The sequence below is a fragment of the Myotis lucifugus genome, unplaced genomic scaffold (assembly GCF_000147115.1).
Source record: "Myotis lucifugus unplaced genomic scaffold, Myoluc2.0 scaffold_368, whole genome shotgun sequence".
In the NCBI taxonomy this organism is placed as follows: Eukaryota; Metazoa; Chordata; class Mammalia; order Chiroptera; family Vespertilionidae; genus Myotis; species Myotis lucifugus.
Window position 1 is genome coordinate 667,449 of NW_005871416.1, and position 14,476 is coordinate 681,924.

At 46.8% G+C, this 14,476-nt stretch overlaps 1 protein-coding gene across 1 annotated transcript in view; it reads left to right on the forward strand.

Annotated features, from left to right (window-relative positions):
• Window positions 1-13,030, forward strand: part of ZNF804A (zinc finger protein 804A) — a 43,105-nt gene extending 30,075 nt beyond the window's left edge. The window contains exons 3-4 of the mRNA XM_014466931.2: window positions 8,423-8,553; window positions 9,372-13,030. Of these exons, the coding sequence (XP_014322417.1) occupies window positions 8,423-8,553; window positions 9,372-12,564 (3,324 nt within the window). The 3' untranslated portion in view covers window positions 12,565-13,030. The remainder of the gene's footprint in view (window positions 1-8,422; window positions 8,554-9,371) is intronic.
• The last annotated feature ends 1,446 nt before the right edge of the window (window positions 13,031-14,476 follow it).

Below are 14,476 nucleotides of genomic sequence, written 5' to 3' on the forward strand. Positions count from 1 at the left end.
TTTTAATGTTGTTTTATTTCCCTATCTATTGTAAATGCAAGGTGGATTTTTTTCAATACTCTGCAAGCATGAGTTCAAAGGAGTGATGAAGTCGGCAGTGAAGTTACTGATACAGATTGCCTTTTCCCGTCCACTTTACGCTTATCGGTGCCCCTGTGCTGGCCAGCGCACTGGTGTGCTAGCGCCTCGCAGTCTCAATTATCATCCGTTAAAGACATGTTCCCTTATAGCCGTCACTCACCAGTATCACCCATTACTGTCAGTTTAACGTTGTTTAGCATAAGTAAGAAGAGTGGGGAGAAATGACCACCTAAATGCTTATGAACCCGTTGTATGTATATTTTCTGTGATTCCTTTCATTCTCTCATATCTATAGCTGTCCTCAGGCAGGCCGAGTAGGGCCAGAGTTAGCTTCCTTCACAGGCGTGGCTGGCGGAGCACATAAAGGCTGGCCTGGCCTTGCTTCTTCCCGGTAGTAGCTCCATGGCACACCAGTTGAGGGGAAGGTTTTGGTGGAAATAACATCCATTGTCTTCCTTAAAAAGGCATGCCTATGCATACGTTATAGCTTGATTTAAACATTATAATCCATCAGGAAATAGTATTGATTTCATTCTGCATTTCCTGGCGTTTGCTTTATGAAATGATTCTGGAATGTTGTTTCCAATGAGGTTGATACATCTCAGAAAATTGTTCCTCTACCTGAAAACGTAAGATATATTATTACACACGTTTCATCGTGTAAACTGGGTACTTGGACATGGGTGTGCCTTTGTGTGCGTGTTTGGAGAATATCTTACCAGCTATTGCTACCCTCCGCTTCATTCAGCCGTGGGTGCTACAAGATCACACTCGCTGAGACAATCATAGGACCTTTCCGTTCCGTTCAATGACATTAGTGACGTTAGGGTACGATAGACTGTCCAGAGGTGAGCTGGGCCATCAGGCAGGATCTAGGCTACTATTCTGAAGTCGAGGCTCACTTTAAATTAAATAAAATTTATATGTTTTTATTGCTTTCAGAGAGGAAGGGAGAGAGAGAAACATCAATGATGAGAGAGAATCATTGATTAGCTGCCTCCTGCACATCCCACACTGGGAATGGAGCCCACAGTCCAGGCAGGTGCCTTGACCAGAATAGAACCGTGACCTCCTGGTTCATAGGTCAACGCTCACCACTTAGCAACACAGGCCGGGCCAGAAGGTCACTTTTGATAACGCCTGGGGGCTTTGGACCCTAGAGGGAGACACACCATCTAAATCACCGTGAGCTCTGGTGGAGAGCAGAGGCGCAATTCATTGATTTAATATGAGACGATGCTGTAAGTATTGGAAATACTTGCAATTGCACACTTAACACGTCCATTTTGAAGCTGATGAACCTGCATTTATATGTGTATTTGAGTGCGTTTGGGGACCTGGGGCTGCTCCATCATGAACATCTGCTACGGCAGAAGCTGTGTGTGTGTTTCTTTTGATATTATTTCTGTTGGTTTTAGATGCACAGATCAGTGACTAAACAGGCATATGCGTTACATAGTGTCCCCTCGATAGTCCCGGTGCCCAGCCAGCCGGTCCGTAGTGACCACAATATGAGTGGCTGTCGCCCTGTGCTGCACCTCACATCCTGGGGCTACTTGGTACCTGCCAGTCACACTTCTCACTCCCTTCACCCCTCACCCGCCCCAGCCCCAGGCCTGTGGAAACGCCAGTCCCCTCCGCTCTCTGCTCTCCGTATCTTTCATCCCCGCCTTCCCAGGGCTCCAGGTCTGCATCACGAACGAGGGTTTGGGCTTTCTGGATCTCAGGTTCACGAATTCTGTGTCAGCAGGTGTCATGCATAGTTAGGGCCTGTATGCTCACCCGTAAAGAATCAATTTGTATTTAATTTTCGGTTCCATATGTTCTAAGTGCTTCTCTCATATAAAAAGATTAGACAGAATTGCCTGGCCGGCGTGGCTCAGTGGTTGAGTGTCGGCCTATGAACCAGGAGGGCACAGTTCGATTCCCGGTCAGGGCACATGCCCGGGTTGCAGGCTCCATCCCCAGTGTGGGGTGTGCAGGAGGCAGCCAATCAGTGACTCTCTCATCACTGATGGTTCTATCTCTCTCTCCCTCTCCCTTCCTCCTTCCTCTCTGAGATCAATAAAAATATATTTGTAATAAAAAGAATAGTAACCTCAGAGTGTGGTGTGGCCGCAGCAGACGCGTATGTCCGCAGTCAGACTGAGGCCAGGGGAGGAGAGTGGAGACACCGAGGGTCATGAGGCTGCTAACTGCCATCTGATGACGTGTGCATTCACCACAGAAGTTCATCTCTTCTTATGCCAGAATAATTCTTAAAGAAACATACCCCTAAGGAAAAATACCATGGAGTGGAAAATAAAAGTGCAATCTTCTGATTTACCTGACAAAAAGAAATACCACTGACATTTTGTGTATTTTCTAGCATTTTTTTCTATAGATACAGATACATTTGCTAATGCATCTATGGATGTATTTGGTGCATTTATTGCTATAGATGGTGGTACAGTTGATGATGTTGTACAATTATTAGCATGCTATTTTTTAAATTACTATCATAATGCAACAATATTTCTAATATTTTACAACTGTTAGCATTATTGGTAGCAGCCACATTAGTATCTCCTTACAAAACTGAATCGTAATTCTTAACTGTTCTCCAGTTTCTGGCCACTCAGGTTGTTTCTGCGTTTTTTAAAAATACAAGTGTCGATACTCTTACACTGGCGCTTCCATGGCTTCCCCTGTACGCCCAGAGGTCGTATTGAAATTTCTGTGAGCAAATGTGTAAAGTCTTGTATCTAGGGAGAAAGTTCATCATCACCCTCCTGTGCTGATTCAATCCGACGAGCATTCATGGCACTTACAGCGCACGGGTGCCTCTGACTCAGCGCTTACGAAAATGAACCGAATGGCCGAAGAGTCCGTTCTAGACATAACAGGTTGCAGAGACTTTCCTATTCGAACTAGCATGAGATTTCTGTCCACAAAGAGAAACTTGAGTTAATGGAATTTAAAGAAGGAGTGGCCTGGGGGAGAGATAATGTTCAGATCTGATATGCATTAAGAGATTAGGTTCCTTTAAAGCTGCCAGGAGAGAAGTCCAAATGCTGCGCATTTGTGATGGTAATGGGAAAAGAAATGTAAGAAGAGTCCTCCACAAGTTCACTCAGCATAATAGCATTGATTAAATAATGGCTGGAAGGAAATTACACAGTGAAGTGTGATCCATTCACTCGCATACCTTAACCTCCTCTGAAGGAATACATTTGCTGACATTCTAAAGCACTCACTGAATGCTGTCTTCCAAGAAGGCTAAATTGATTCAGGAAATAGAGTTGGTGATTGAGTTGTAATTCTTTGAGGATATTACTTCTCTGCAAGATAGAAAGCATACTTAGATTTTTTTCAAAAGCCATGGAAAATAGTTCTTGATAGAAGCAGCTCTTGGGAATTCAAGGGAAATTTCAAGCCTGTGGAAACAGTAATAGTGGGTAATATATTAACTTACTAAGAAGCATATAACTAGAAATGGAGGTATTGGAACCATTCAGAAGAATAATGAATTTACTTGTAGAAGGAAAAACACTTAACAAGGCCATTCTTATTGCTCTAAACATATTTTATTCAATACCGACTAAATCCATCCTAAAAGATGGCAATAGAAACATTGATCTAAAAATGTGAAATTAGTAGGAACTTAGATAACATCAGAGACTTCAGAGGCGGAGAAAGTGGTCTGAGACTATGAAGTGAATCATCCAGCCTCACGTCTCCTAAGTGGGTATATAAGTTAAGATTATAGTCAGTGCCCGTCAGGGAAAACTCAAGTACAGCTGGCTTATGTTTTATTTTTCTCTCCCAAGTGACGTAGGTCGTCAATCCTAGGATGAAGCAAGGGTCAATGTTCTTATACTCGAGCTTCCATCGCTTTCCCTGAACTGCCAGAGATCGTATTGAGATTTCTGTTCACAATTTTGTAAAGTCTTCTATTGCATAGGAAAGTTCATCACCGCCCTCCTGAGCCAACTGAGTCAAAAAGCATTCATGGGCACTTACAGTGCCCGAGGCGCTTAATGCAGGAGCCCAATCTATATATATAAAAGGCTAATATGCAAATTGTACCTTCGGGAGTTCGATTGCTCGCTATGACGTGTGCTGACCACCAGGGGGCGGCACGGAACGAAGAAAGGCCCCGGCCGGCAGCCGGAAGGCCCCGATCGGCCCTGATCGTTGGCCAGGCCTAGGGACCCTGCCTGTGCACAAATTTCTGCCCGGGTCTCTAGTGATGCTGCAGGGAGTTTGTTTGTCTTCCTCTGTCAACCTTAACATCCAGGCCTTCGCTGTCAGACAGCAGCCTTGCAGTGGAGAGCTGGCTGCTGCCCACCTAGGACTCACAATGGCACGTCGGTAGGAAGCAAACCTGGTTAAAGAAACAGAAAGGGAATTTCTCTTCTGAGACTTGACTTTTTTCCTCTCCCTCCTTAGGGATATCTGCCTCAGCAATATTTGCTTATCATTCAGTTAGTGAAAACGGTCACAGAGCCACTCTTATTTACACAGGAGGCTGCGATCTTTATTGTTTTAGTTGAGTAGCTTTCTCTCCCCTAATGCTTGAATTCTCTTAGTGAAATAGAAGGGTGTGTTCAGGGAAGGCAATTGGCAGTGTTCACACCGTCACAGCCAGACCGCCCGCCCTTCGATCAGAGCAGTGCGCGTGGAACCCCCTGACGATGGGTAAGGCATCCCATCCATCCGTACGCTTCTGGGTTGCGGTTTTGACAGAAGCATCGCATGGAGAGAAGACAAGTCTGTATCCAAAGTTGATGTCCATTCCTGGAAGACCAAAATGCTGCCCTTTTCAGGAAGGAAGCTGCACAATGCCATCACCTGCCTCCGGGCAACTGGCTGATGCCCTCACTAACGGTGCCGGGCGGGGCTGGGTTGTCTCTGCTGCCGGCAGATGGCACTCAGCCGGTCGCCCCTGGTGAGTGGAGGTCCGTGTTGCTGAGACCGTGACTAAGGGCCCAGCCTGTTCTACCACTCGCGTGTGGCTCAGGACACGCCTCTGTAATGTCCTTAGCTTCAGTTTTGTCTTCTCTGAATACGGAAACAATGCTAGCCTTGGCTGCTCATATGTTTCTTTTTCAATAAAAGTAATGAATATAATATTGCTTAACAAATTCTATCGAACAACATCAGTTCTAAATAATTACAGATGGCTAATATGTATATAAAATATTCCATCTTGTTCAACACATGAATTATAGGCAAAGTATTCATTATACATAACTTACTTTGTTAATATATTTTTATTGGTTGATTTCAGAGAGGAAGGGAGAGGGACTGAGAGATAGAAACATCAGTGATGAGAGACAATCATTGATCAGCTACCTCCTGCACCCCCCACAGAGGACTGAGCGTACAACCCGAGCATGTGACCTGACTGGGAATGGAACCGTGACCTCCTGGTTCATAGGTTGATGCACAAGCATTGAATCACACTCGTCGAGAGATACATCACTTATTGACTATCAATTAAATATATTAACAGTGATGCTACCCAACATTGGATATGATATTCTATATCAGTGGTTCTCAACTTTCCTAATGCAGTTCCCTTTAATACAGTTCCTCATGTTGTGGTGACCCCCAATTTCATTGTTACAAATTGAACATAATTAAAGCATAGTGATTAATCACAAAAACAATATGTAATTATATATGTGTTTTCCAATGGTCTTAGGCGACCACTGTGAAAGGGTCGTTTGACCCCCAAAAGGGTCGCGACCCACAGCTTGAGAACCACTGGTCTATATAATAAAAGCTTTATAACCTAAGTGTCCGACCATTTGACCATTTGACCAACCAGTTGCTATGACGCACATTGACCACCAGGAAGCAGATGCTCTGACCAGTAGGTTAGCTTGCTGTTGGGGTTTGGCTGATCGGGACTGGACGAGACGGGCCAGACATGCCCTGGAGCTTTCCCGTGGCCCCAGCCATGCACCGGTGGGGTCCCTTGGCCTGGCCTGCACCCTCTCACAATCCAGGACCCCTTAAGGATGTTGGAGAGCCGGTATCAGCCAGATCCCTGCAGGCCAGGCCAAGGGACCCCACCAGTGCACGAATCTGTGCACCATGCCTCTAGTATACTCATATACTCCTGGGAGGAGTTCAAAATGGTGTAAAGTTATAAACAGCATTTTGGAAAACCGAAAAAAGTGCACATGTGTGTTCTATTTGTAGCGACCACCTACCTTTTGGGTATAAATAGATGTACAAAATATAGACACCAGAATGTTGGTGAAATTCTGGTTTGTAGTTGTAAAGCAATGTAATTCACCTAAAAGTTTAAGCACAAACTGATGAGTTATCTAAATGAGTCAGTGCCTCTCTCTCTGTCCCTCTTCTTACATTGATTAAACCTTTGCCAGTCTAATGTAAAGGCAGGACCATCATAACTTTGCCAGCAATCCGACACCTGACACCGTGGACCATGTTTGAGATTGACGAATTCTGTTCCCTATGGCATTTGGTTCTCTAAAGATTAGTAGAAGGAAGTCAGCGGGAAGGGGAGTGGGCCTTCTGAGATGGCATCATAACCAGAGAATATTGATTCTTTAGGTTTTTCCTTTCTCTGCATGCATATCTATTGAATTATCTGCCAGTGTGCATTATAATGTGATTTGTGATACAGTAGCTAGACCACATCCTTCTACTAACTCCTTTCAGCATTCTAATTTTCTAATTCTTGCTGACTGCCATTCCTGTCTTGACATTTATCACTAAGGATTTCTTTTGAGTGATTCTCAACAAATTGTTGCGGAAGCTTTAGAAATAGCATTGACATTTCCATAAAGCCTCACAGCTATTATCTTGTATATTTATTTGTGTGGAACTTAAGTTTTCTTTCTATTTGGCACTCTCAAAAGAATTTACTTGGTTTCTACTATTTACTTTTCAGAATTACTCTCCTGGATATAAAATACGACGTAGGACTTTATTTTTGCTGCAGAAAAATACCAGAAAGGATACAAAGGCGGATAAATTCTAGCCTAAAACTAACCAACGTGTTTGGACAGGCCTATGAGTCAGTTGCTGGCTATGCCCTAAGTACGAGGCAAGCTGCTTCACTTTATCAGGAAGGCTGTCGTTTAGACGAGGGAATTGTGTACAGAGAGGAAGACTAAGATCAACAGAACACTTTTTTAAAAAATCATTATTTTAAAATATTTAAAATAATTTTTAAAATAATTATGCACATCTTACAGAAATCCCAAAGTTTACTTGAAGCTTAAGCTATGATACTAAGCAGGTGAAATTAAGCAGATACAATTCGGGTTCCCAGGAGTCTAATATTATTTCATTAGTATTACTTCAGTTGTTGAGGGAGGAAAATTCCTCACTTGAAGGATCTAAAAGGATTCACATATAAATCAACAAATATTTATTAAGCAGTCATATAATACACCAAGCATTGCCCTAAGCCTTAGCACACATCAGCATATATGTATAAGGCATTTATTAAAACTTTGTTCAATCACTTCCTAATGTGATTAATATATGTTTTATTCTCTTAGAGTCTTACTCTAAGGCTATACAACATTACAATTGGATAACGACATGAGCTTCATGAGAAAATATAGTACCTTAATCATTTTTAATAACGATATGCTGTGACTGTGAAAGACTGTGGTGAGATATTTGGGACATGGGATCACTTTGGTGTCTCTTAAATACTGCCACATGCTGTTTATCGATTCTGTTCCAGTTGGCATACTCTTTCTAGCCTTAAATCCCCAAAATGAGCCCCTTAATACAGATGAAAAATACACCTAATGTAAAAAGAGTTCACACAAAACATCACTAATTTTATTCTCATATCTAGAGTTATTTGGGAAATATACCTAGCATGTGAGAGGAGGGATTGTTTTAAATGCCCTTAGTAAAGGCCATTTATCTTATGGGTTAATGTAAGGCATTTACTCTTCTTAGAACATATAAAACTACCCGATGCCTATGTTGTCTGTAAGTGAAATACACGAGCTAATTTTGTTTGAGAATCAGGGCTTTGCAGGATTCCCACCGTTTGTCTGAATTAGGCGGAGAACCTTGGCAGGAAACGGTCAAGGAGCAGCAATGCAAGTTTTCGGTTCCTCTCGCCTACGGCTTGGGGAGATCTTTTCAGATAATACAGTGATATGTTTGGGCATTTTCTCAAGCCAGAAGGGTCAGAAAATATTTTTGTCTGAAGTGGGCTGTCACAAACGTGGTGTTTTCCTTAAACGAGGTTAAACAAAGTGATGTATTGGAAAAGTTCAACAATAGAAACAATAGCAACTCGAACATTGTCGTCGACCCAAGTACTATTCATCTTTCCCTATTTTTTCAATAGAGGCTCAAAGAACTGAAACAAAGGGAATTCGCTCGAAACGTAGCCTCTAAGTCCAGGAAAGATGAAAGAAAGCAGGCGAAGGCCCTCCAGCGCCTCCACCGGCTGGCAGAGCTGAGGAAGGAAGCCGCGCGGTGAGTGTGCAGGAGTGGGCACCTGTTCCTAAAATGTAATGACAAAAACACAGAGAAAAAAATAGACATAAAGGAGACATTTATTTATTTCTGTATCAGAATAAGACTCATTCCCGTGGTTCCCTTGGGGTTTAATTACCAGGTACTTCTCATAAATTGTGGGAAGTCACAGCAAAGGGAAAGAAAGGCCTTTTTTTTGCCCGGCCGGCGCGGCTCAGTGATTGAGCGTCGACCTAGGAACCAGGAGATCTCGGTTCAATTCCTGGTCAGGGCACGTGTCCAGGTTGCAGGTTCCATCCCCAGTGTGGGGCCTGCAGGAGGCAGCCAATCAATGATTGTCTCTCATCATTGATGTTTCTATCTCTCTCTCCCTCTCCCTTCCTCTCTAAAATAAATAAAAATATATAATGGAGGGTTTTTCTTTAATTCCCTCCATAATCTCCATGTAGCATTACTGATGTTAAATATTTGTGAATTAAAATTATTTTAGAAAATTCTGCAATACTTTGCAATGTCACTGAGGAGATTACAGGGGAACACAGTCTTGGTCAAGAGCACTGGCTGAGAGCCTGGGGCTACGCGGGCCTTTGCTTTAAACAACTATCCCCCTTACTTCCTGCCAGCACCTCCGCGGTACCCCACACAGTGACCGATACATGCGATTGCCCCATGGAAGCCACCTGAACTGCATGGCGGTGATTCCTTCCCGAAGATTCAGACGGTTGAGGAAAGTGTTACAGAGACGTCTCCCAGGTGAATGTGCTTGAGTATTTCCCGAATGCGCCCCCTCTAATGTACACACCTGCTGCTCTTTGCAGGGCTCCCGGAAGTGGCCCCATGTTCAAGTCCACGACGGTGACGGTGGGAGACACTCGTAATGGCCTGCCCCAGGGAGCTGTTGTGGGTTCAGTTCACAACCAGGAGGATGTCAAGTGTCCTTTGGGTCCCAGCGAAGAGCCTGCGAAAGAGGTGAGCGCTGTGGCCGCAGACCCAGGAAGTGCACGTCATTCTGCAAAGGCACACCGGCTCGGGGAGCGCGCCCAGGGCGTTCACGGACACAGGACTGCCTTCTCTTTCGCGTTTCCCAAGAAAGCGTCCCTGAGGCTGGAGTCCTCGGCCGCAGCCTTCGCTGAGAGCAGCGACGATGCCTCCCTGGACCGAGGGCTGGGGAGGCGGAGTCGGTTTGTCCCAGGGCCTTGTCATCTGCAGCGGCCTTCGCCGACAGGCGTGCTCCTGAGCCCCGAGGAGAAGGCTCACTTCCTTCCTCCAGCCGAGGGAACGTGCCACTGCCCGGAAACGGCTCCAACGCAGGAGATGACAGAGGTCGCTTGTGAAAAAGATACATTTTTATTACCTTCCTCTTGCCAGTTCCAACCCCCTTTGTCTTCGGATGCAGGTCATTGCCAAAATTCAGTGGCATCCGCAGATCCAGCACCCCCGGAAGATGTTGCTATGAATGAAGACATAGCTGAGGGTCTTGCCGATTCCGAGTCGTCAGGAAGTAGGGGCGCAGCTCTCGATCGGGCTGCCAACCACACGGCTTTGCCAGCGGCCCCAGCGGAAAGTGCGAAGGACGATGCAGCACCCGCCATCGAAGCTGAAACTGAACCCCGTGGTCCTGAGAGGCTGGCCCCTTCCCTTTCTGAAGCGGGCACTGTCACTTCACATAAAACGCCAGATTTCTCTAAAAGGCCCTGTGAGCCCTTTGTTCCTGTGCTTAACAAAGATGGGTCCACGGTTCTTCAGTGGCCGTCGGAAATGCTACTTTACACAACTGCTCAGCCACCCGTTTCCTACAGCTGCAACCCTCTCTGTTTTGACTTTAAATCCACTAAAGTGAACAACCACCTAGAGAAAAACAAGCCGCCCTTCAGTGGCCTGTGTTCCCAGCAGAAGGGGGAAGACGTTTGCAAGAGCCCGGCTTGGGATTGCACGGGCAGCGCTGTCACAGGCCCCACAGGTCATGACGGTGGAGGAAGCAGAAACGAATCCGCCCCAGTCCCTCCTCTTCTGGCTGAAGATTCTCTCTCCAGTGGTTGTGATTCTGGAAGAAATGAGAATATAGATCAGAGGTATAAACATAGTTCCTGTAGGAGCAGAAAAACAAAAAGATATCATTTTATTCAAAAACAAACAAAACAGAATACTCATGAGAAATGCCACAAAACAAGGTTGAAAGATACGCATGAACACCGGTTCCATAAAAGCAGAAGAAAGAAAAAACGAAGGAAGTTATGTCACCACCATCGTGGGGAGAAAGCCAAAGAATCAACAACTCCCTTCAAAACGGAGACAGGAAATAGTTGCACCGACACAGCTAGGAAACACCCGCTAGAAACGATTTCAGAAAAGCGGGATTTAGCTGAAGAGCCACCGTCAGACGCACATCAACCACCTGATAAAGAGCCCACATCAGCATTTCTGTTCTTACGTGAAAATACAGAAACGTGGAAAACATGGAACGCCGCATACAATCATAATGACGATATCAGTTCTAAAAATCACTGGACAAAGAACTCGACTGTTTTAAATGGACAGTCCAGTCCCACAAAGATGGGTTCTGGGAAATGTAGTTTAACACCCTCCAGAACTTCCTGCAGTTGCAAAGCCACGGTGCCCAGCTGTGGTCAGGACCACGGATGCGTCTTTCTTCCAAAGGCCACCAGAGGCGCGCCCCCGAACCAGGCCGTCAAGCGAGGCTATAATTCTCTGGTCAATGAAGCCGAAAGATGTTATCGAAAGCGAAGGCCACACTCATCTTCTCCCTCTTCGGATGAAAGTCTAAACGCACAGCATGCTTCACCAGGAGAATTCGGGGCACCACCCCGAGCTCCCTTCACGCCTAGAAGGAGACGGAGGAGGAAAAGAGGCCGGTTCCGCCCCAGACGGGGAGCCCTGGAGCTCAGGGAGCGAGCAGACCACCCCGCGAAAGCGGCTTCTCCTGTCGGTCAGCCGGGCGGGTTGATGGGCGCAGACACAAAAGAGGAACTAAACCCACAAGACATGGCAAATGTCGACAGGAACTCAGAGCAAACAGACCCCGTAACACACAAGCTGACCCCACGCCCCAGCAGCCCCCTTCCTTCGGGAAGCGATGGGGGAGCTGAGTGTGTGGTCACCGAGGCCCCCTCTGGCTCCAGGCCCGAGGTTTCCGATGAGCCCACCTCTGTCCCTGCAGCTGGCACCCCCGCAGCGGAAGAAGTGCCCGGCGCCCGGCTGGGGCACCAGGAGGGAAGCCAGACTGTACCCATCAGGGAAAAGCAGGTGCCTCCTGCGGAGAAGACCTGCCAGCAGCCCCCGCCCAAGGCGCTCCTTTGCCACCACGAGCTGGCCCAGGCCCTCCCCCAGGGGAAGGCGGCCGCGGCCGAGGCCTCCCCCGAGTGGCTGTGTCTCCCTGCAGGAATTCTTCACGCTCACCCACCACTGCCCTTCAAAGAAGCACAGGTCAGTGGCCACGCCTTGGTCACCACGGAGCAAATCCTGGCTCCGTTGGCTCTGCCCGAGCAGGCGTTGCTGATCCCCATAGAAACCCCTGACAAGTTCAAAGCTCTCCCCTGCGAGGTCTACCAGCACATCCTCCAGCCGGGCCTGCTGGCCCACAAGGTCAAGCTCACCTTCCCCGCGGCGGCCCTGGCCCCACCCAGCGCGCCTCTGCAGCCTCTGCCTCTGCAGCAGCCCCTGAGCTCTACCTCTGTCACCACCATCCACCACACCGTCCTGCACCATCAGACGGGGACCTTGAAAGTGCTTCAGCCGCACCAACGGTTCCTGTCCCAGGTCCCGTCTCTCACCAGGACATCCTTACCTCAAACTGCCATCTCCAGGGGACCCCTGGGCACCAGGCTCTGTCCCGGGAACCCACCCGCGTTAGTCGCACCTCCTCCGATACCCATCATTCCAGCCTCGGTCCTGCATCCCAGCCCCTTGGCCTTCCCGCCTCTGCCCCACACCCTCTTCCCCTCCCTGCTCGCCCCCCACCCGGCCGTCCTCCCGCTCCAGCCCCTCTTCTAGTCACACCGTCAAAGGGAAAGAGATCAATGAAAACGGTGGCTGTGTGTGTGGGTGCTCAGCCACGGGGGTCACTGCCCGCTGAATGGTGGGGAGAGCCAGCCAAACCATGCCTCGCGGATGGGAAAGCCCTTCCTGTGAGTCCCAGGATGCAAATGAGTTCCTAGTTTCTGACATAGAATATTATCAAGGCACTGAATCGTTTCAGAATCAATACAATATATGCTGTATATTAAGTCGATGTCTTAAGAGTATGTATAATGTACATAAAATATATTTATAGGGCTGTAATGTATGTTGTAAAGTATGCTCTTTGGTTTTTGTTTATTTTTTTAATCTTTGTGTATTTGCACCTATTTAATGTTTAGACAAAGCTGATGGCACTATGTTTTGTACCACGTTCCTTGAAACTGGAAATTCAGTGAGAAATATATCTTGCAATAAATTTTTGTTAAATATTTAAGTAAAACAAACTTTTGTTTTTAGTTGGTTTTACTGTTTAGGGAATGTATAGTAACAGTCAGTTTCAGACTTACACTATTTCTTCTATCCGTAGACATTTCTGACCCTCAGAGTTCTGCGAAGTATCTCCAGAGTTCGATCAGTACTTCAGCTTCGACACGCTCTTTCAGAATAAATGTAGCGGGTCCCTCTGCTTTTCTGTTTGTTCTAATGCTGTTATTCTCAGAGTTTTCTAAATGTCCTGAACAACTGGCTCTCTAGACAATAAACATGGAAATTCATGTGAAAATAATGTTGTATTTGGAGATAGAATAACTCAACCTATGCAAAGTACATAGTATTCTTCCAGGAACTGTAAAACTAGTAGACAAATAGTAAGTTCTTATAACATTTTTGTATGTTAAAATTCTCAGATTCACTATATTTATTTTCCACATATAAGGATTTTAGTACGGCTTAAGGAATAGATTTAATTCAGAAGTCACTCTCCATTCTGTGACATCTTGGGAAGAATGACCTCGACACAGTCTGTGTCTAGCTAGACCCTTCATTGAGGACCTGGAGGCGGGAAGGAGCATAATTAAACAGTGTTTCCTTCCGCGAGGCTTGCTGGTGGTCATGTGTGTGTCCTCTCTCAAATCGCTGGAACAATCGCAAAGTCCCCACCACGCCCTTCCAGAGCCGCTGTATTTTTCGTGACCCCTGCATTAGGGTTCGCTAAGTGCGTCTGTGTGTCCCGAGGACTATGGTTACTGAATAGGAAACCACCCTTTTGCCCAGAGAGTGTCTCCCTGTGCACCTGCCGGGTCCTTGCCCCCCGGTGAGACAGCGTCTGCCTGCCTGGTAGAGTGAGTTCGCCTCCCCGTGTGCATAACCTCACAGTTTTCTCTCTAAAGTTTGCTGTTTCTTGCTATTTCATTGTTATTCGATCAAATAGGTTGAATTTGCATTCCCCAATGCCCTCCACTCCCCTCCACCCACTGTTGTAGGCCGCATCTCTCATTCTTGTTTCTACTTCCCCCTCTGCTGGCTGCCCAGCTGAGCCACTGTTGGGAGGGAAGGTTGCCACCGGGGATGCTGTCCAATAAACGTTCACTTCCTCTCACAGATGACGACAGACCAAGGCTTAGGCTCACTTCTACCATCCGCTGAGGCTCAAGGTCTCACTTAGAGATGCAGTAACAGCTCCTCCATGTTGTGGGGTGTTGAGCAGGATGGAATCTCGCCCACACCTGCCCGCCTGTGGTTGTGTCCCCCGCCCACCTGGCTGCCTTGTAAGAGACAGGGCCCACGTCTCCTGCACACTCAGCCGTCATGGCTCACAGCCCAACGCCAGGGCCAGACCCTGTTGTGGACCCAGAGCATCTTGTAGACAAGCACCTGCCTGCGCTTGGCCCTTGGGGACATGAGCTGTGGGATCTACTTGAACCCGGAAGCTCCTGGTAGAAAATGA